The sequence below is a fragment of the Muscardinus avellanarius genome, assembly GCF_963383645.1.
Source record: "Muscardinus avellanarius genome assembly, chromosome: 9".
Taxonomy (NCBI): domain Eukaryota; kingdom Metazoa; phylum Chordata; class Mammalia; order Rodentia; family Gliridae; genus Muscardinus; species Muscardinus avellanarius.
The window spans coordinates 50,128,186-50,152,274 of record NC_137795.1 but is presented as its reverse complement, the minus strand read 5'-3'; the positions used below and the strand labels follow the sequence as shown (position 1 = coordinate 50,152,274).

The 24,089-nt window shown below is 35.9% G+C and overlaps 1 protein-coding gene across 4 annotated transcripts in view; it reads left to right on the top strand.

The window, feature by feature from the left end:
* MAGI2 (membrane associated guanylate kinase, WW and PDZ domain containing 2) overlaps positions 1–24,089 on the top strand; it is a gene marked incomplete at both ends in the record, with an annotated part of 1,509,512 nt that overhangs the window by 964,737 nt on the left and 520,686 nt on the right. For all 4 annotated transcript variants that reach the window (XM_080701938.1, XM_080701937.1, XM_080701939.1 and 1 more), the window contains 2 exons: positions 6,098–6,308; positions 18,520–18,599. In XM_080701938.1, the coding sequence (XP_080558064.1) occupies positions 6,098–6,308; positions 18,520–18,599 (291 nt within the window). The remainder of the gene's footprint in view (positions 1–6,097; positions 6,309–18,519; positions 18,600–24,089) is intronic.

Here is a 24,089-nt window from a genome sequence, read left to right as displayed (position 1 = left end):
GTCTAGTGACTCACAATAAATATTGATAAGACTCGTTAATTGGTGAATGACATTTCTATAAGACATGGAAGGCCATGTTGAATGCTGGTAGAATTCCTCTGATAGCTGCCTTATCTAGTCTTGCTTTCATGTGCCATGCTGTGCCCCTAGAAAATATTATGCAACCCTTTTGTGTTATTGGGTATCATCTTTACTGTGGTACTCTGTCTAGTTCTTGGGGTCAGGGAGATACTTCTCCACACCCGAGTTGCCTTGCAGAGCTCTCTGGGAGGATACTGGGGTAGTGCCCCTGGCACTTTGCCTTGCTCTGCCCAGCAGAAATGGAGTAACTTATCAGAGTTGTACTGCTTGGAAGAATGATCAAGGTCTGCTTGGCTCAATTCCTCTTCTTCTTCCTCTAAGTGTTCTGTTTTGCTCTTCTGGGAACAAATACTGGCCCTGTGTGGAAGGCTTTCCCTGTTTCAGCACTGTCAATAGATAAATCAGCCTGACTCTGGGTTTGACCAAGATCTCTTGACTCTCAGTGTAAACTGCACCCTGAGATTAGCCTTTTGAATAAGGAACGTGCAGATGTATGGGCCTCCAGTGACTTCTCAATTTTTTTATTTTGTTCAGATAGAGGAGGCAGGTGCTCATTATTGCTTCCTTCTCAATTCAACTCTCCAGAGTCCGATAAAAAAAAACTTTTTCTCTCCCTCATTAAGCTCTTGTCAACTATCTTGCACACTATAGAGATTTATTTTATGTATGTTAATGTAATGATTAATCAAGAATAAACAACAATAAACAAATGGATTAAACTAGGAACACGGTGCACAGTCATCTCTGACCACGACAATAACTACAATTCCAGACTTCTTTGAAGATGAGACTTTTGTTTCAAATATGTTTTATATTTCCCGTGAGAAATTAATAGTATTATCTAATAGTAGGGAGTAGTTCATTTGTTCACAGCTAACCTTTTTTTTTGTTTTTTGGGGGCCTGGGGGTGGAACCCAGGGGCATTTGACCTACACCCGAGCTACACCCCCTGCCCTATTTTTTTTATTCTTTATTTTGAAACCGGGTCTCACTGAGTTGCAGAGGGCCTCACTAAATAGCTGAGGCTGTCCACGAACCGCGATCCCCCAGGTCTCAGCCTCCCGAATGCTGGTATTACAAGCCTGTGCCACCACGCCCGGCTACAGATAATCTTCTTGAATGAATTCTTCATCAGCATACTCTTCACCATTCTTCATTTCATCTCAGTCTGGCTTTACCCATTACTCCACCAATAAATACTAGCATAAATGGCATCTAATGTCACCACCAGTAACCTTCATGTTATTAATTTCTATAGATTTTATGTCCTTACTTTGCTGGACTGTTCAGAAAATTTGGCCACAGCTAATTGCTTCCTGCTCCTCACCCTCTGCCTGGCTGCCAGGTCATGAAGGTCTGCTGGTTTCCCATTAATTCCATGGCTGCTTTCTTCTTCTCTTTTTGCGAGTTACTCCTTACAGTGACTCTTGAATGTTGGAGTTTCTCAGGCAGGGGCTCTAGGGAATCTTGTTTTCACTTCTCACACTATCTCTCTTGGCAATTTCATTCACTCATGGCTTAAATTATAATATGATCTAGCCATCTGCTGTTGTCTATCAAGTTGATCCTCTGCAGCCAAGAACTCTGTGACTTGACATCTCTGTTGTAGGATTGGCAGGGCCTGAAACTCAGTGTGCCCAAAACTGTACCCAAGTCCTCCCTCACCCACAGAGCCCTGCTGTTCCTCCTATGTTCCCTTTCTCAGTACTTCACCACCCACCCCGGTGACCAGGACTACTCCTCTTTCTTATTTTTGCCTAGTTCTTTTTTGAAAACCGTACAAAATTCTACACTCTAAATATTTTGTCAATCTACTTCTTTCCTGTCCTCATGCCAGCACCATCTCCTGTCTGGAGCACAAAATTAGCTTACCACTGGTCTGGGAACATCCACTCTTCCATCCTCAAATCCCCAGAATAGCTAAAGGGATCTTTGTGGAAAATGAAAGTCTAATTTTGTCATTCATTGACAATTATCAATACCTTCTCGATGCTCTCAGGATACAATCATAAATCCTGAGGAATTGTAAGTAAAGTCTGCCGGAACTGGCCCTTGTTTATTGATTCTTCCCTTACTTCCTTCTGAAAAAAGTCTCAGATTTGACAATGCATAAGAAAAGAAGCTTTCTTTAACTGTATATGATAAGGTGAATGCATATATGTAAGATCCCATCTTTCCTTTTTGATAGCTCTTATCACACTTTAAATTATATGAATATAAGATTATATGAAAACTACACGTGACATATTTTGATTTCCATTAAAGCAAGAATCATACCACCTCATATTTACTCTTCTGTTCAGTGCCTGACACCAGTGGAATACTTTAAAAATATTCATTAAGTGAATATTGAATAAATGAACACATACACAGCATAATATTACCTTTAAACTTTTCAATGCAACATGATGTTTGGTATGTTTTACATATATTCCATTGTATTCTTCATTTTGGTACTCACGTTATAATAAGCTATAGCAAAGAGAATAGTGCTATCATCCAATTCTGTTTCTTTCTTGTACAACTTACAAAGCTCAATTCTCTACAAAGAATCAGCTAGGAGACTGCATCAGTAAAAGCTGTATTATTCTGATCATGTCCTCTTTCAAAGTACAAAGCAATAAAAGCTATAAAGGTATGCTTTCTTGTGTTTCCTGATTCCTAATAGATTCTTTAATATTGCTATCCCAGACTGATACAGATAAGGAAAAATTTGACCTAAGCTATTGATATTGAGACAGAAGTGACATTCTACTCATATGTTATCTTTATTAATTTGTGAAGTTGAAATTGTAGAAATAATAGTTAACAAGTACAAAGACATTGAAAGAAAACTTCTCCCCTTGCCATCCAAATCTACTGTCCTGACGTAGTCAAAGTTGACAGTTTATTGTACAATATTCCAGATTATTTTCATGTTCTATGGAAACATACAGAAATATATATATATATATATATATATATATATACATACATATATACATAGCTAAGAGACCTTAGTGTTTGCCTATTAAGGAAAATAGAATTAATACTATGTATTACTCTGAAAATTATATTATTGTTCAAATAATAATTATAAGCACTTTTCCAGGTCAATAGATATAGATCTAATTCATTGCTTTTAAACCACAAAGTTTTTCATGGTAATGATAAACACAATTTATTTAATCATATTCTTATTAAAAGGCATCCATACCATTTCTAGCATATTGCTACTATAAGCAATGCTGCAATAAATATTATACAGATATTCTCATATAATAATGACTTTATTTCTAGAGGGTATGTCTTCAAAATAGGATAATTGAGTCAAAGTATATATGGATTGGTATATACATTTTTTATTTTCAAAGCTATTGGTTGTTCCTAAAGAGTTATAGAAGTTCATATTTCCAAGATGCCAGCCTTCTGCAGACATTGCCTTGCACTGTGATTCAGCCCTTCTTGACCTCAGTAGTTTGCTCAGCTGTCCCCTGAGGAAACTTGTAAAGTATATCCTCCCCTCATTTCCTCAGGATTTTTCTTTTATGACATGGTATCTGATCTACTCTTTCCTGACAAATAAAACTCATGGTCTGTTCTTTCTATTTTTATTTTTGGTACTGGAGATTAAACCTAGGAGTGTTCTACCTCTGAGCTACACCACCAGCCCTATTTTATTTTATTTTAAAAAAATGTATTGGTGCATTTTAGTCATACATCTTAATGGGATAAAAGGCTTGTGGAGACATACATGCACACATCACACAATTAGACTTACCCAATCCTCACTCCATTCCCTCCCTATCCCTCCTACCCATGCTTGGCTTAGTGATTGACTTTGATATGTTTGTTTAAGTACATCATGTGCTTTGGAGAGTTTCCCTCTTCCCACTCCCATCCCCTCAGTTAGGTCGCCTTATTTGCTCCTTTATAGGATCTCCTTCTCCAGCTAGGGTTCCTCCTGTTACCCATTTCTCCTTAGCTTTCACATATTAGAGAGAGCATCCAATTTCTTCTTTTTTGTGTGACTGACTAATCTCACTTAGCATAATGTCTTCCAGTTCCATCCACTTCCCTATAAATGATGTAATTGTGTTTTTCTTTATATCAGCCCTATTTTACTATTTTTAAACAGGGTCTCACTAGGTTGATGAGAGCCTCACTACTTGCTGAGGCTATCATTGAACCTGTGATCCTCTTGTCTCAGCTCCCAAGTATCAGCTCATGGTCTGTTCTTAATGGGAGGAAAGATAAATGGGAAAGGAAACCCATAACTAGCTCAAAGGAAGTACAAATGAGGGGAGGTTTCTCAAATATCTTCATTATACAATTAAATGTATACTTCGACCAAAATGTTTGCCCAATAGTTTCCTCCTGGGCAAAGATAACTTTTAAAATGATCTCATTCCTTCACTCTGATATGCCTCCTGATGAGACCTTGAGAATATCTGTATTTTTCAGCCGTTACTCCACCCTCTAAAAACTGAACTCTCCTAAGATAAAGGTGTAAAATTCATGCTGTTGTTAAGTTTTCCATATGACATTTTTCTTCTCTCTCAACTACCTGTCTTTCATACATGTCACAAATTTCCAGAAATTTAATCACCTTCCATTTATATTTAATTATAATTATGTTAGGCAGGATTTCTTCTTATTTTTATTTTCTCCATGTCTTCTCCAATTTCAAGATTTGTGTTCTGCTCAAGTATCATGATCTGGTTAGAATAACTCCTCAAATCTTGTCTTCAGATAAGACAGATGCCTGGGTAATATACATTCAGAACTTTGTATGTTTGAAAGCAACTTCTTTGCCCAGATGAGTTAATGCTATCTTGGCAGAGTTATTAAAATGTACTTGTTGCTTCCCTCAAGTTAGTATAGATGCTGCCCTGCTATCTGTGAGTTTAGAATATTACATATGGAAGGTCTGATGTTCTTCTGTTCCTCTTTTCTTTGGAAGTAATCATGTTTCTTCAGTGTGGAAACTGCTAACACTACTTTATAACATTGTGGTATCGAAATTCCACACCTGTCTGTGGTCCAAGTTGATTGGGGATCATTCATCCAGCCTCAGATTCAGAGCAGACTCCACTGCTTCTTTATCTTTGGTAAATTTTCTTCTATTATTTCTCAGTGTCTTATTTCTTCCCCATGTGTTCTTTTTTATCATTCTGGAAGTCAGCTTGTTTACATGTTAGGTTTCTTGGACCTGTCCTCCACCCTTTTAAACAGTTATCTTAAGGTATTTATCCATTTTAGATTTGTTCTGTTAGTTTTCTATTGCTACAGTAACAGATTACCAGCATTTTAGTTGCTTATATTATATTACAGTTCTGTAGGTTGCAAGTCTGACTTGGGTCTCAATGGGCTAAAATCAAAGTTTCAGCTGGACTGTGTCTCTTTCTGGGATGTCCAAGGAGAAAATCATTTCTGTACCCTTCTAATGTCTAGAGGCTGCCCCTATTCTTTGGTATGTTGTCTTGTTTTCCTGTCTTTAAAGCCAACCACAGCAGTGAAGCCCTTTGGCCATATCTTTAGTAGTCCAGCTCCGTATCATCCTCCTTTCCACCTGCCCCCTCTAACTTTAAGGGCCTGTGTGATTATAGTGAACTTACCTGGATAATCAAAGATGGTCCCCCATCTCCAAGGTCTCTAATTTAATCACATCCGGAAATCCTTTTTTTCCATGCAAGGTAACAACCACATGATCTGAGCATTAGGACATGTATATTTTAGGGTGCTATTACTCTGCCCACCGTGCCAGTGTTGTGAAAGGGTCCTTAACTTTCACCTTTGAAATTTTCACTTCTGTAAATGACAGTATTTATTTACTTGAATAATAGACAAGGATGATGAATGAGAGGAGAACTTGAACAGGCCTGGTGATCATTTTCAGAGCTGTTTGCAATTATGCTTCTTCAAGAATATTTACTCTCAGGCTTCTTACAGTGTGTTGTCTGGTGTGGCACACTTCACACTTCTCCCTGAAGCTGGAGAGACTGATGACAACATGTTCTCTCTCTCATTCTTATAGAATCCAGTGAACATGAAGACAAGAGTGCAGGTGCCTCAGGGGAGACCCCCTCCCAGCCTTACCCTGCACCAGTGTATGGTCCGACTGAGGAACCGAAGGAGCAGATGGACGACACAAAGCCAGCTAAACCAGAAGAGAGTGAGGACTTGGACCCGCTACCTGATAACTGGGAAATGGCCTATACAGAGAAGGGTGAAGTCTACTTCATTGAGTGAGTTTTGTATGTTTCTTTAAACATTTTGCTAAGTGAGATTAGTCAGCCACAAAAATAATAAATAGAATGCTCTCCCTAATATGCAAAAGCTAGGGAGAAATGGGTCATAGGAGGAACTCTAGACAAAGAAGGAGATACTCTAGATGAGCAAATAAGGTGACCTGAGGGGATGTAGGGGGGGGAATTCTCTAATGTTAATGATGTACATTCACAAACATATCAGTCAATCACTAAGCCAAACATGAGAAGATGAAAGGGGAAGGAAATGGTGCAGGAATAGGGGAAGGGCTAAATGAGTGATGTGTGCATGTATGCCTCCACCATCTTGTACTCCATTAAGATGTATGACCACAATGCACCAATAAAAAGTTAAAAAAAGAAAAAAACTTACATAAAACCCTAGCAGGATTTAATGGCTGGTAAAGATGAAGTCAACAGAAAACAAGAAATTTTATTGTTTCTGGTAGCAACTTTCATCTTTGTAAGAGAATAATGGGATAGTGCCTTGATACAGTTAAGGATCCTAGAATACATCGATCTATATCAAAGGATGAATTAAATAATTATAACATAAAGCCTGTAATAGTCAGGATTATAAAGGAATGTCTCCATGTTATGTTATTATTGACTTAGAAATAGTCTAGACATCTTGGAAAGATGCTTTACTCACCTCCTTCAAGGACCCAAGTGCAGTCCACATGAGGTGATCTCTGCTGCTTAGGTTACATTGCCATTAATGTCCACTATCATGTTGAGGATGTTAGTAGGATGCAGTGACATAAAGCAAAATATTTGCTGGTCACAAAGTAAAATGTTTTAAGCATTTGGCCCTGAGGACATATGTCAATTAAATCATTTGTTTTGTATAGCTCATCATATTTTCTTTTGCTAAACTCCGTATCACTTGTTGCTTGCCATTTTTGTGACTTGCCAAGGAAACTGAAATGCTAGTCCTAAACTTCCTGACAACATTCAACCTAATCTTTTTTTCTTTTAAAACATTTTCCAAAAATATTTTTTTATATATTTTATTGACAATAATGTTCAGCTTTCCTTTTTTTATTCCTAGTAGTAGAGTAACTTAAAATTTTAATTAATATATAATAAATGTACATATTTTGAGGGGTATAGTATTATAAATTGGCATATATATAATGTAATCAAATCAAGATAATAAGCATTTTATTTCCTCAGATATTATCATTTATATGTCTTGAGAGCCCTGAACCTCTTCTACTCTAGTTATTTTGAAATATATAATTAGTTATTATAGATTGTATGTGCCATACTGTGTATTCAGTGTAACATCTTTTCCAAGAAACTCAAAAGTTGAAGATCTTATACCAAAACTAAGTTCTTCACATGAATAAGACACCCCAAATATTCATTAGAAAGGTTAAAAACCAAAGATATTATAAACATACCAAAACTCTTATTCTCTAAAAATTTATGAGTCTCAGAGAGAGAAAAATAACTATAGAAACTGAAGTTCTCAGTGTTGACAGTAGATAAAAATATGTAAAATCTGATTCTCCAAGAAAAATATTAAAATTGGATTCCCTTTTCCAACCTAGAGTGATTTATGACTTAGATCTCCATAGGTGGACCTCAGTTGTGAAATTGAAATGTTACCACATACCAATATTTAATTCTCACATGAAGTTGGAAACTTTGATACATGTGGCCAAGAGAATACATAATCAGGTAATTACTCGGTGCTCCGCTTGACTCCAGCCTGTATGAGAAATGCGCTGTTTTGCAGAAAATGAATCACTAGCATTCACTTTTAGGCATATGTTCTAAATTTACAAAACAAAAGACTAGAATTTCTTAAAGTATATTTTATTTTTACAATGACATGGAGATATCTTTTATCAATTAATTTATAAAGAAAGTGATAAAGTTTTGTAAAATTTGACCAACTAAAAATTCCTCATATGTATATCTAGAAATTTAATTTTGAGAAAGCCAGGCATGGTGGCGCACGCTTGTAATCCCAGCATTTGGGAGGCTGAAACCGGAGGATCGCAGTTCACAGACAGCCTCAGCTACTTAGTGAGGCACTCCGCAACTCAGTGAGACCCTGTTTCCAAATAAAAAATAAAAATAATAAATTGGGCAGGGGTTGTAGCTTGGAGGTCGAATGCCTCTGGGTTCCATCCCCAGACGCACACACAAAAAAAGAAATTTAATTTTGATATTGATAAGCATAGGGTGACATCAGTACAGAGTGGAAAATAAAACAAAAATTCTAGATAGGAGGTCAGCCATTGATGTTCAGAACAATTAATGTTCAGAAGAAGAAAATTAATGGTAAAAGCATTTTAATTATGTAATAAAGGAGAGTAAGAACATGTAGAAATAATGACAGGAAGCTAGAATAAGTTGATTAAAGAAGTATTTTCATACAATGTTTCCAATAATGCAATTATAAAAAGTTCCTTTTTCTGTGATTGTAAAATAATTTTCTCTTTCAGCCTTGTCAGGTTTGAGGAGATGTAAAGAAAGGGCACTTTGAAAGACAGGCGTTGTGCTCTGGGCATATAGTACATAATGGATCTCTGTCTAGGCTTGAGAAAATCTGGCAAAATGACTGTATTATTTTAGTTGGTCAGCCAGTGAATCCTTTGAAGACTCATAAGATTTTGTCCCTGTTCTCAAACTTATTGTCAATTTGAGGAAAAGAGACAAATAATTATAAGCAATTAGTAAATAATTTTCAAATTGTGTTATTCTATTCAAAGAGGGATATTCATCATTAGGCTTTAGACATAAAAAGAGGCATCATAGGAAAGTAGAAATAACATAGACTCGAAACGTCCATAAAGAGCTGGGCGTGGTGGTGCACACTTGTAATCCGAGCATTTGGGAGGCTGAGACAGGAGGATCATGGTTCGCAGACAGCCTCAGCTACTTAGGGAGGCTCTCTGCAACTCAGTGAGAGCATTTCAAAGTAATAAAGAATAAAACATGGGGCTGAGGGTGTAGGTCGAAGGTAAAATGCCTCTGGGTTCCATCCCCACTACTGCAAAAAATAAAAAATAAATTTAAACATTTTTAAGTCTGGGTGAGGTGGCACACATCTGTAGTCTCAGTATTTGGAGGTTGAGACAAGAGGATTGCAATTATGATGCCAGCCTCAGCAACCTAACAAGACCCTATTTCAAAACTAAAACATAAAACAGGGCTGGGAGTGTAGTTCAGAAGTAAAATGTTTTCGGGTTCAATACCAAGTGACACACACAAAAAGAAAGAAAGAATAGAACAGTTGATCACGTGTAGGTAGACACTGCAGTTACAGGAACTGTCATACAGCAAGCCAGCGTGGTGAGTGAAGGCTGGGCAGGCTGCGGCCCTACCAGACAAGTGTGGATTGGCTGGAAAACAACCACTCAGCTTTTGTGTTACTTCATCTCTAGTGTTTTTGAAAGTCAAGCAAAAGATTGACAATTTCTATTTTTTTATTTGTTCATTTTTTTTTAATCTTCCTGATGCTGGAGGGAAGGATTAATGGGCAATATCAGGAGCAGAGATAAGTGGAGGTAGACAATGAAGACAAAACGGAGAGAGGAATTTCACAGGCAGGCAGGGAGCTGATGTGAGTCCATCCTCATCCAGAGGGTGAGGAGAATGAGGAAACCTGGAGGGAGCGCTGAGTGTCTGTGTCAGGAAAGTGATTAGCCTAGGAAGCCGGGTGGGCAGCCCACCTGCTGAGTGGTTAGATGCAAGATGGAGGCAACTCTACCCCACACTTCACGCAGTTTTGCTTCATCTTTCTGGCCTCTCAGAAGGTTACCTTTGAATCTCGAGACCTGGTGTGATGAGCTCAGGTGTTCCAGAGCAGAGTGGATTGGAGTTGTCAATTGTTGTTTACTGATCTCTCCTTTCCACACCATCCTGTTCCATTTCACTCTGCTCTGAAGTTCCCCTTCCTTAATTATACTTTTCAAAGTCAACATTCCCATTAATTTTCATTGATTTGCAAGTACCTTTGCTATTGATAGCACAAGGAATTCTTCTATGAATAAACCACACAATTCAAGTCTCCTGGAAACAGATCAGAACAGGAGACAGTGTTGGTGTGGAGGTGGGGGCTAGGCTATGAACATCTTCTTAGGAAGCAAGCTATGAGGCAGTCCTGAAGCAAAGTCAGGGTAACAGAAAACAAGATAAAAGAGAAAGGTGGAAATATAGACACCATGTGAAATAGCTACCTCCCGCTTATTGACATAGGCGTTCCCTCATAGACGTATCCATTTTGCGTGCAGCAAGAACACTTATCTCCTTTCTCAGGCGTCTTCAATAATACAGGACCTACTATTTTTATTTAGCAATGTAAAAAACAATGCCGGGCGTGGTGGCGCACGCTTGTGATCCCCGTGCTTGGGAGGCAGAGACAGGAGGATCACGCAGGTTCGAAGCCAGCCACGTGCGCTGGCTTAGGAGACCCTGTTTCCAAATAAAAATGTAAAAATAGGTCTGGGAGTGTAGCCTGGAGGTAGAAGGGCTTCCAGGAACCCCAGTACCACCAAAAAAATAAAATAAAATAAAATAATAAAAAATAATAATAAATGAGTAAATTAAAAATAATCTAAATATTTAAATATTTTGAAGAAGGGAAGGAAAGTAACATAAGAGGAAAATAAAACAGATTAAGAGAAAATTAGAAGCTCTGTAAGGACCAACGATGCTAACACCAGTGGAAACTCTCCAGGGGCACAAATAGCAGGGACCTATGCAGAGGAATGAAGGGCTCCCCTGGCAGGCAGCGCAGGCCCTCAGCGCACTGCACTCAGTTCTGCCCCCTATGAAATCAGGTCAGGATACACACAGAAAATAAGTAAAACAAAGGAGAAAGATGCTAGCTCTGCGTATAACATTTAGCTATATTAAATGCTATACAGATTTATATGTATATATAAGCATGACCTTTATTTTTTTGCCTTTTTACAATTTTTTATTGGTGCACTGTAGTCATATGCTTAATGGAGTACAAGGTGGTAGAGGCATATGTGCACACAGAGTGTGGCACAGCGGAATCGTGCTGGGCCCATATTAACTTTATATTTTAAAGAGCTATATTTAAACACAAACATTATGAACTTTGAATTGAAGTAATGAATAATTCCATTTATTTTCTATGCTGAAATATGTTTTAAATATTTATCGATTTATTTGGTCTTGCAAAATTGCTTATATGGCTCAGTTCTTTCGAAGTTTTTTATTTCAAAGATGAGAATTTTCTTATTCTCAACACTGATAAATTAGTGGGCCAGCTATGTTTTCTACACTCTTCAAACTGCTTCTTTTGATGAATGATACAGATTTCTCTTTTAATTTACATAATATTTAAATAGGAAAATGTGAATCTTATACTTTTAAAGAACACAATTTTAAAGTGAGTGCCTTCTAAACATGCTTTAAAATAGTAATAATCTCTTACATTTAGTAATTTCCAAAATACTTTTAAGTGGATAATACCATGCAAAACCAGCTATTTCTTTGACTCATATCCTCTTCATGGATTTAGATTTTTATATAAGCAAAATATTAATTATAAATTCAAATGAGGAATATTAAGTTCCAATGAGTTACCATATACTGAGTGCCCGTTTTTTTAGGCTGTGTTCAGACGACCTTAACAAACACAATATATTAAGCATTCACATTGTGTTCATTTAATCCTCACTTTATAGAACTGAGGCTTATAGAAATAAGTAACCACTTGCTAAGAAGTCATATAACCAAGATATTCAACAAATGTTTCTTGGATACATACTATATGCTGAGAACCACTTTAAACCTTAGCAGTGCAGTGTCAAAAAACTGAGGAGATTCATACTTCCTTGGGATGTCATCTGTATCCAGAGTCTTTGCTCTTAAGCTTTTTACTATACTGCTTACTTAGCATATTTAATAACCATCCAGTCAAATGCTTGATTTATATACATTTTATAGATAATGTTCTAAGGTACCCTTGTACAAATTAACACTCTCAAGGTCACATCACTCTGTCACAAAGCCATTCCCATTATCCCAAACAACTTCCAATGTATAATCAAACAGTGGCCAGAGTAACTTTTATATTACAAATGCTATTTGTTTAATAAGGTTTCTTGGCCAAAAATGCACTATTCCAGAGGCTAAACGTTCCATAAAGAAGATCTGCCACAGGGTTAATCTGGATTGACAGGCTTTAGGAATCCGATTAAATTACTTCTTTGTTTGGGAGTCAGTTTAGTTAGTGATATAAAAGCAACTACTATGGCTTTGGCAAAAACCAAAAGGACAACAAGAACCTATTTGTTTACTACCATCTTCCTGAAAGGCAATGAACACTATGTCATCTCAAATAATAGATTTTTAAATGCAGGCTTTTGAAAGTGGAAATCACATCTGTGAAAAATGTCATGACACTACATGGTTTCCAAACCTTTGTCAAGGATGGATTCACTTTGAAACTCAAAACACATACACAGTAAGTGTACATTTCTTCTTGGGTTGCTATTTCCGTATCTCCTTAAGTTTTACATAAATCATCAATTACTATTTCCAACAGATTAAAAACCTTTCAGTTATTACATTGGAGACAAAACACTTTGGAAATTTATTAGAGAAAAATGCAAAATAGTTTTTGGTGTGCAGCAACACCATAAAAATGCTTTCTCATTCTAGACTTGGCATATCCAGTTGCAAAATGTAGTTTAGGCTTTCTCTGTAAAATGTTTTACAAAATCAGTAGATGTATTCTATGTTTTTATCTTTTTCTTCTTGTTTCTGCATAAGGTTCTGGTATAATATCCAGACTGAAAATAAGTATTTAGACAAAATAGTATGAAACACATACTCAGAATATCCAAAAAATATTTATTAGAATACCTCATTTAAAGATGTTTGCTAAGTACGTGAAAGACAATGTGATGGAATGCACCATATTCTTATGCCTAAGAAAAATGTAGGAGTATCATTTAGGAAATAACCATTATAGAGATAATTGAGAGTAGCTTTACATACGTATCACCTGTGTATGAATAGAAAAAAAAATGGATAAAACTTCAAGTAGAGTCTTCGAAAAGGTTTTTACTGTTAACATCATTTACACACACCTTGTGATTATTTTTAATAGTTCTTTTTGAAATGATGCTATAGAAGGTAGATGAAGTCTTTTAGAAATGACATGATCATCCTGAGAATTTTACTGACTATAAGCTATAATCTGTGTATAGGACTTTTAAAGGTAATATTTGTTTAAAATTTTCTAGATTATGGTCAATAGTCTATTATTTTTGTCTCTGAACTTAAATAACTGCTATTAAAACCTTAATTTACATGCATGTTTTGAATACCTATTGATTCCAAAATCTGGTACCATTTTTTTAAAAAATGGAGGAACAGAAAGGATTGTTTAATAATAAAAGGTTCTTGTTCCACTAATACAATTTACGTTGATGAATGGAAACACTTCTAATACTCATGCAGTAGTGGAACCCTTGTTTTGGTTCAGATGGCAATATAAAGGAATAAAGGAAGAGAAGTAAAGAAAACAGAAAGAAAAGAGGAAGAAAAGGAGAACATGCCTTAAAATTGGGTCTGAAATGCAATGCTCTCAAGAGCTCAGTTATGAATACCTGAGAAACTGAAAGGAGTTTTTAACCCTGACAGGAAATACCAAATGAATAAAAATAATGGACTATCAGTGAGAGTGTGGCATGAACTGGAAGAAACTATTGAAGTTTGCTGCTAATAAATATGCCACCCATTGACTGCATTTTTATTAACTTATTTCTTTAGTATACCTTCTAAGACCTAATATTCATATGTAGGTTGAAGAAACGAGGGTTTTTAAAGGACTTTGTTCTGCAAAAATATTCAGCTTTGAATGAATAAAATTTGATTTGAAAGTGATTTGAATAGAGAATTTAAGTTGATGTGGAGAAAAATTTTGCAGCCGTATTATTGGTGCTTTCTCAGTCACAGTGCGCTAGCTTCCATCTCTATATGCATGCAATTGAATAGGATATCTACTAAATGCAAAGCACCCAACCCTTTCCAGAAGGATTTTAGCAGTGAAGACTACCCTCAAATAGTAGCAAATGTTTGTTTCTGAATGACTGCCAGGAGCTGGGGTAAATCCTTCTGGGCCACTGAGGGCGTAAAAGAAAGCACTCTATGGAAAAATCAGTTCAGTTCTAGCTTCAGTCTGCCTCCATGAAAACCAGAAAGTCTTCCAATTGGGATTCCAAGTTCTAGATATCGGGATTTCCCCTAATTCTTTCCCTTCCAGGTACTAGCTGTGCAACTTTGGTCAAATTACCTAGCTTCTCTCAACCTTTGTTTTTCTATCTGGAAAATGGAGTTAATAATACTCAGCCACAAGCTAGGCTCAGTGGTGCACACTTGTAATTCCAGTACTTGAGAGGCTGAGACAGGAGGATCACAGGTTCAAGGCCAGATTCAGCAACTAAGCAAGATCTTCAGCAATGTGGCAAGACCCTGTTTAAAAATAAAACATAAAAAAGGTCTAGGAAGAGCAGCAGAGAGGTAGGGTGTCCCTGGGTTCAATTCCCATTGGGAAAAAAAATCAAGAATAGAAAAGAAACCCTCAGCTACTGAGGCTCCCTGGATTTAACCAAGATGATATACTGAAGCCTTTTGCTGAGCCTCTGATGAAGTAGACAGCCAAGAAGTGCGAGACAGTGCGTATGGCTTTGCAGTGGTGTTCTCTACTATCTTAGCTTTTCAAGTTGAAACGAAGCATGCACCATGTGAGAAGAATGTTTTCTCAAAAGATAAGATGTTATTATTTAACCTGCTGCTTTTGTCAGTTTGGCAGAGGTTAAGCTTACAAAATGTACTGAAATATCTGATTCATTACAGGTCAGCCCGTTGCATATTTTCAAGGCCATGCTGATATGAATATAAACTAGAATTGCAGAGTTGAATGAATTACATTTCTGGCTCTCCTCTAGCTAGATTCAGTAAATAGCTTAACCTTAGAGACGAATTTGGGGTGTACTCATACGAGAAAACATTTCTTTTAAGATTTTTCATCCAGATTTTTAAAAATATGCCATTGACTGAGCTTAAATAGCTATTGACTTTTCTTCATTTGATCTCTCACTTTTTGTGGTCATTACATTAGCTTTATCCATGGAAATATGTTAAACAATATATTATTATGATTCAAAGTTCCTGGAAAATATATGTTCCATTCCTCAGCTAGAATAAGAAAAGTTTCTGTGCAAAAGTAGCCTATAGATGTCTATGTATCTTAACTTTAAAAATCTAAACTGCAGTATAAGATTGTATAGCATTTTCTTTTCCTAGCATTTATGGGACATACAGCTTGGATAGGTAACAGGAAACCAAAATCATGCATTTGAATCTGCCCTAGCAAGAAATATGAAAAGAAATCACAGGCTCAAGGAAAGGTAGTATGCAGATTGTGAAATTCCCTCAATGGTTTCATTTTGTACACAGTTTCCTGCCTAGCACTTAATTCTCTCTTCAGATGGAATTATTAAGGTTTAAAAATATGTATTTAAGGAAAGTGGAAAAGCTATTGGGTCTGTTGTCTCCCAAATGCATTAAAAATAATCCCTTTTGTGAGGCATCTTGGAGGAGCATAAAAATTACAAGGCTGGTGAGAGCCACTATTGAAAAATTCTACTCTGTATCTTCATGTGACATTTAAGACAATTACTGGAGGTAACGACTACCAGCATTTCTCTCAGAATCATTTCTGAAGAACAGCTAAAAATGCTGTTAACTACAAGAGACTTGATCTGTCAAAATGTATTAAAGTGACAAACTGTTAATGCTAGTTCAACCTAAAAAAAATATCTGGTAATGAAACGCTTTATATAAACTCAGAAAAGCTAGGAAGCTCACAGTTCCCTAGGAAATTATCCAGTATTTGAGACCCATGGTGGTGAGGTATAGAAATGGTAATTTGACTCCCTACAGTGGTTTACTAATGGCCCCTTAATACTTATCCACAGATGTGTTTGCTTTTATGAATATGTCTAAAGGACATAGAAATGACTTTGCTCCAAAACAGAAAAAGGATTTTTGAAAGAAGCAGGGCAAAAAGAAGGGAAATGCATTTTTTGTCACCTCTCAACATTTCTCCAACCCCTCATAGAAGCATGCACATCAACACACACACACACACACACACACACACACACACACACACACACACACACACACTTTGCACTGAGACATGTAGAAAGAGCATTTTTAAAGTGATTTTTTTTTTTAATGAGAGAAGAAAAACACTGAAGCTGGGGCTCCTTGCCTTGCATTTGGAATAATCCAAACCTCTGTGCACGAGCATCAAGTCTCTTCAGCTGAGAAGAGACTAGATTATATTGGCATCATATAAATGAGGGCTAGAACCTGATGAAAATGTCTACAACACTTTTTATATCCTCCTGAAACTTGAAAATGAAACACCATCTGACTCCACAAAGGTCAAACTGGGGGGAAATAAAAGCTGGCCTGCTCTCCTGATGATTTATTATTTGATAGAAATCACAGACTTTATCTGATCAAGTTATTGGAGTCCCATTCAGTGGCATCTATCATTGAGTTCTTAAAGGTGAACGCAGGGACAGAGAGTATTTTCTCTTTCTCACGTATGAGAGTCAGAAAAAAAAGGAAATCTCTTCTGGGAGCAGAGATTTCATTACCTACCAGTTCTAGAATCTCAGTTCTCGATTCAGAGATGGCCCCATGCATAGGCAGATGAAATGATCATCCAGAAAATAATACTTCAAGAGTGCCTTAGCACCTTAGGAATAGTTTTCCACAGCTCTATCCTTCCCTTCTTTTTGTCTTGAAATTCCCTTCATTCGGGGAACTTAGAATCTCTAAGTTCGCTATTGAATATAGTACCTGGGAGAGTTTTCTGGCCTTCACTAAGCCTACAGATTGGTTGATCACATTATCTAGCTGGTATTTGTGGCTCTGATGTGATTTAAATTTATTTGAAGTGAGAAAAATACTGATGAAACTTATTATCATTTTGACCTCCTTACAATTGTATTCAAATATCCCTATTTTCTGGCTCTAATTCCTATTTCCAACCTGTTTTCCACTCTTTTCTCTCATATTCTGTCCATTGGCCTTCTGACTGTTTACCTACATACCTTACACTTTCCCACACCTGTGACTTTGCACATTTTTTTCCCCTGAAGCTCATTATAATCTTGGTAATGAATCCATTGGCAGATAAGATCCCTTGTTACTGCTGTACATAGTAGATATTTTAGCTCCAATGAGTGCTTGAGCCATTGATTGGGTATTGAATGATAATGTGCGTAATAATCACCTGCATTGCTTGCAGATGATGACAACTTCATAGCTCCTCCTCCAAGATCCTGATTGGGTAGTTCTCTGAGGACCCAGAATGCACAGCTAACAAGTCCACCAGGTGATTCCAATGCTGGTGATGCCAGGAACACTTTAAGAAGCCCTTGTCTCGGAACATCTCTGTTTGTTAGATTTCTGGCAAGAGACTTGCAAGAAAACACTTTTTTTTTTCAAGACAAAAATGTCTTTTTTTTTTTTTCATTAGTTCCTGGAAATTCCATTCCAGAAACATTATAATAATCCAGACAATTTTATCTTCTACCTTCTTGGCTGGGTTGAAAGTATTTAGGAGGAAATAGCTTAATGTGAGTTAATGAAATTGCTATTAATCCCTTTTTTAGAAAATGTAGGAATCCTAGGAACATGCTGTAATTTGCTCCACTTCTGTACCGCCTGTGCCAGCTCTGTAGTTAACAAACAATTGTTTATGAAAGGGGCAGGTTTAAGAGAAAATAACGCATTTGCAAAACTCAGGAAACAGTATCAGAGTCTGTGGACTGTGCTCTTCCAACTGGAGAATCCTGTATTTGTAATAAATTCCTTTTGCTCTGGATGAGTTCTGCATTTTCAATGAGGTTAACTTGGCAACATTCAAGTTGATTTTAATAAAAATAGCTGCTTTGAGGACAGGGAGCTGAGGTTGCCAAATTTACAGCTGCCTTGCACAATTACTCTTACACCTCCTTCAGGGCTACTTAGATCCAGTAAGCAAATTAAGTGTATCGATTGCAATTTTGTTAGACTAACCCCGCTTATTTTTTTTTTATTCTTAAGGAATAAACTTGATTCTTCTTAGTATGTGTCTGTTCAGAGTGATCTCTTTTCTTTTCAGCCATAACACAAAGACAACATCATGGCTGGATCCACGACTTGCGAAAAAGGCTAAACCTCCAGAAGAGTGCAAAGAAAATGGTAGGTTATTAAGTTTTTATGGTGTTTCTGCAATGCACTTTGAGAATGTTTGTGTTTCTTAAGAGAGAGAGACTCACCTAAAGAAGCAATAATCTCGTTGAAAGAAATTTCAGAATGTAATATTTAAAGCTCAGCTAGGAGAGAGATTAACTCGGCATTTCAGCAGGGCCATGTGATTTTGCTTTCTCTCCCTGAGGAGGCTGTGCTGAATATCACATCTCTGTCATCTCTGTTGATTCTGTCTGACTCCTGGCCTGACTTTCCCCCACCTACTAAGGACTTTTTGTTTATAATATGTCTCTCTGAGGACTCTCATCCTTTAGCTGGATGCATAGAGGAAAAAGTGTTGTGGAACTATGGATAATATTTATATTCAGAAGCCTAGCATTGTGCCAGTTAGTAAGAAAACAGTATTATAACCATATATTTTCCTTTAATTAGACATTTAAGTAAAATAACCAATTGTGTGGTTATCTTAGATTGTTCTTACTGTTTTCCAGTTCTCAATGTAACTATGATAGGCTTGCTTAAAAGTAGACTATTTTCATGCATGTGAAGAGTTTCTTTTAAATAGTTAAGAGATCTGGATGAATGCAAACCTTGTTTTTAAATTAGTAAATACATAGGTGAAGTCTATAACTAATTATACTTGTAATTTTTTTTAAAGATTAACGTTATTGTGGAAAGAGTGCTTACAATTTAGCTACCAAATAGCATACCGTATTGATGATTTATTACTTGACCACATTCTCAACCTTTATCTGATCCAGTTGTTAGAGCCCTGTTAAGAAGCATCTGTCATTGTGGATCTCTTAAAGGTGACAAAAGTGACAAAGAATATTAGAAGTTCTTAAAAAGTTTTTTTAAAACTCAACTTTTTAACAAGTCTCTAATTCTAAAAGTCCTTTCAGTTAGCAATAATTCTGGATTTCTCAAATAGTATTCTGCATTCTTAGTATTGGGCAAATGTTCACAGGCTGAATTTGCTCCTGAGTTTAAAAAATGCAATTTTATATACATATTAATGCATAATTATCCAGTTTTTAAAATCAGCATCTAGGCTTAACTGTATATTCATAACTATACTATCCCTTCTCTGAGTACAACTGTATATGTTTGAGCCCATAAAAGTATTTTACGACCTGGACTTTTGAGCACAATTAGGTTACATCTTATTGACACCAATAAAGCATGTATTGCAAATTGTCATGTTTTAAATTAAAATGACCTGATCTGTTATATGTGGAAGTTGCAATTTATTTATGATACAGATGAAGAGCTTTAATATAGCCTAATTAAAGTGGATTTAACAATTTTGCAGTTCTATGACATTTTGAACTTCTCAGCTGTCTTCTTTAAACCGTCTTTTCATAAAATGCTAGTAAAGTCAAATTTTAAATTTTAGGAAAGATAGGCATAAAATGTCACAGAACTATAATATTTCAGTATTATCAGTTTTTTTTCCATTTTCCTGTCTTCTCAGAATGGTAGATTCTGAAAATACAATGCCAATGTCCTGTGAACTATAAGTCACTGAAAATTGAGTCCTAGACAATGACTTACAGTTTAGAATTATTCATAACTGGTCAATTACCATTTGTTTTCATTTTATGCAAATTAAATAATTCACAGACTTCCTTATATTGTTAGAATCTTGTTTACTGCAAACTAGAATCCACTTAATTAGAATGCTCTTACTCTAAACACATATTTTAAGTTTTCTTGCCAAGAAAAGTGCTTTTAGGTAATATTGTTACTTACGTTTTATTATTCTTTTATTTAAATAACATATACTAATATTGCTCATTTGAAATGTGGTATATTAATGGATTGCTATCCAGCTGCCAATTGTCAGTCACATATCACACATCAGCTCAGACATGCAAAATTAATACAGTGATTTTCTGAATGTTGCAATATATAGTTTAAAAATATAGTTATTCCAGCTGATATATTTCTCCAACCAAAACTTACCCTCCCCACACTAGACATATAGAGTTAAAACTAATTGCCCTAATCCAGTCTAGAACTGAGCCAGCCTGAGGTTGGGCTGAATCCTGGTATGACACAATATACCTCTGGGTTGTCCCAGTTCCGAGGGCATTTCCCTGCCTGGGTTTTCAATGACTAGCCTAGTGCCGATTGGCAAATATTTCCTGTAAAGTTCCAGGTAGTAAATATGTTAGACTTGTCATCTAATATCTTTGCAAGTACTCATGGTAAGAAACAGTCAAAGTCAATATATGAAGTTCCTAGATGAGTTCTGAGAAACCTTTACTTTTTAAACACAGAAACTTAACTTTATATATTTTCACATAATAAAGTATGATTCTTGTTTTGCCTTTTTTTTTTTCAACTGTTTAGAAGTGTATAAACTGAAGACCATTAAAAAAATAGAGGTGGGTGGAATTCGATCCACCTGATGAAATCCAGTCTCCTGTGTTTACAGAGGGCCTTTCCCTTGGCACACCTTAAACACTAATGTTTGCAAAAAAATTTTTTTTCTCAGGATTGTAAGACTGCAGAAAATTTAGTGTGTTTTTCAGGCATTTTAGCTTAGCCTTTTTTGCATGTGTGTGCCTGTAGACCCTGCAGCATAAGAATTTGACACATGTCAAGGGATAATTAGCCAATTGCTTAAAAACACTCAAGTTTATATTTTGTCACTCCAGTCTCTCAATATTCCTCAACTCTCTGTTGGTTAGACTCCAGCATTAATATTGTTACTTATGTCCTATTATTCTTTTCTTTGAATAACATAAATTACTATTGCTCATTTGATATGTAGTATATTAATGGATTACTATCAGGCTACCAATTAAGTCAGTCACACATCACACATCAGCTCAGGCATGCAAAAATAATGTAGCGGCATTCTGAATGCTGCAATGTGCATAAAATATATACTTTAAAAATATAGCTAATCCAGCCAGGCGTGGTGGCGCACACTTGTAATCCCCGCACTTGGGAGGCTGAGACAGGAGGATCACACAGGTTCGAAGCCAGCCTTAGCTGGCTTAAGACCCTGTTTCCAAATAAAATATAAAATAGGTTTGAGAGTGTAGCCCAGAGGTGGAAGAGTTCCATCCCTAGCACCACCAATATATATATATATATATACATATACATATACATATACATATATATATATATATATATATATATGTAGCTATTCCAGGTTATATTTTTCTTTCTTCTTTCTAAGCCAAGTCTAAAATTCAGTATTTTAAGAACCTCAAATTTACAAAAGCTGCTGCCAATTTTTTCCTCACCCCTCCAGGGTCCTCCGTTCTTTCAAATCTTAGAGCTTCTTGAACTTGTTGACTCAATAGTTCTTAAAGTGCTTATTTTTAACATTTTACCTATATTCTATTTTCTTATGGGTATGTACTCTGTCAGATCCAAAAGGGGAAATTCTAATGCAATAATTTTTAAATTGGACATCTTGCAACTTACTGAGCTGCATATTATAAATTATTATTGCCATAATTTATAATTTAATAGCATTGTATACTATGTATATATGGACATACTGTATATGAATGTATAAATTATATATATATGTATATGCAGACAGATCTATAAAGATATTGGCATTCACATCTGTTTACATAGGTGTCTAACTTCTTGATCAATTTTGTTAAGAGAAAGCCAAGTTAAAAAAAAAACAGATTTTTAAATGATCCTTGGGCTAGAGAACAAACTAATAAATGTTTCCCCATTGGTATCAAGGTGTTAAAGGGAACAGGGATGGTTCAGTACAAATACATACCAAACTAACACCTATTCTATTAACACTAAAGATCGTTTTCCTTTTTGCTTGAAGGATAACACTGCTACTAAGTACTAAAATGCACCTCCTTCTCGCACAGTGTGGTTGAAAATACCAAAGTCACTGTGTTCCGTGCATTTGTCATAGCTCTGTGCATTTCTGGAGTTTTAACACCAGTCTACATGGCAGAAAAATGTCTCCACCTACTACTGGATTCTAATATTAGAATTTGGGGGAGTGCTATTTAGCTAGTTGATATAGTCTTATTTAAAATGTCACAGAAATAGTAGTTAACTATTACATGATTTGGATGCAAAACAGGGTAAACTGTGTATAAAGCGCCAACCCATTTGTCTCCTCTGGATGGCTGCTGTGGGATTTCTCCTAAGACATTTTCAATCACAAACATTCCTATTGTGACACATACCACAAGAATCACTGAACTAGACAGAATATACAACATAGATTAAGCCTTTCTGTACCATTATTTTCTTAAGGCTGAAATGTGATTAAATTGGACAGGACCACACTAGTATCCCCAGGAGAAGAAATCTTCTGCACTTAGAGTCCAGAAGAACCTTCAACTCAATCTGTGGGCTCTCAGACAAGGTACCTAATCTCTAGGAGCCTTGGTGCTCTTACCTGTAAAGTGGGAATTATGTCTATTTAATTCAGATTTGGTTTCACAAACAGGACTCACAGTTCTTTTTGGAACATAAATTGTAAACTGTGTGCCTTCTTTTTTTTTTTTTTTTTTTAGATAGAACTCTGAGGCAGCAACAGAGCTTCATAGAATATAAGAGGGGAAATTCAGAATGGGGAGTCTACTTTAATATTTTTAAATTATCCTAGTTTTCTTGGAGAGACAGAAATGAATAACTACACGTAGGCTAAACTTATTCATCTAGCTAAATCTAGCCTGATATTACTATATCAGGGTTTCTCCCCTCCTCCATCCAGGTAAACCGGCTCTGAAGTCTCACAAAGTTATGATTCCATCTCTCTGAACTGAATTGGTGGCTTCCTTTCTGTATTTAATACCTATGAAGTGTAAATGAGTTTTCATATGTGACTACAGAAAACAAATCATTAAATCATAACCTACTTATCTGCATGTAAACACATTTTATCTGACATTTACTAATGCTTTGCACTACTAATTAATCATTTTTTAAAAAGTTCTCCAAAGGAATATGAACAAAGACAGAAGCTGTGTCTTATAATATTTATAAAACAATTTTGGGAGGAGAAGAAAACAGCTTTTTGAAAATAGTAGAAAACACGATTTGGTTTCGAGTCATTTCCTAAGTGAATTTTAGGAAACTGACACACAGATACTTTTGTTTTCAGATTTTGTTTCTTTTCTGCTTTGTCTCTCTCCTCTTAAATAAGAGCTTCAACCTGCTTTTTCACTAAATTATCTTATTGATAATTAGTCATCCTACTTGCTCAAGAGAATTAAGTATCAAATTAAAATCACATTAAGTATTTGTTTTTTCTAATCTGATATATTTAAGATTCTGTTCAAAAGAACCTTGAAATTTTTCCACTCTGCTTTATTATTAAAAGACTAATAATACTAAATTTTCAAGCTTTAAAACCTGAAAATTATAACATTCAATTACATGAAAATATTGAACACCTATCTTTAAACATGAATAAATTTGAATGTTATTTTGTTTCCATACTGGTATCTCAGATATTATAAACGTGAGGAG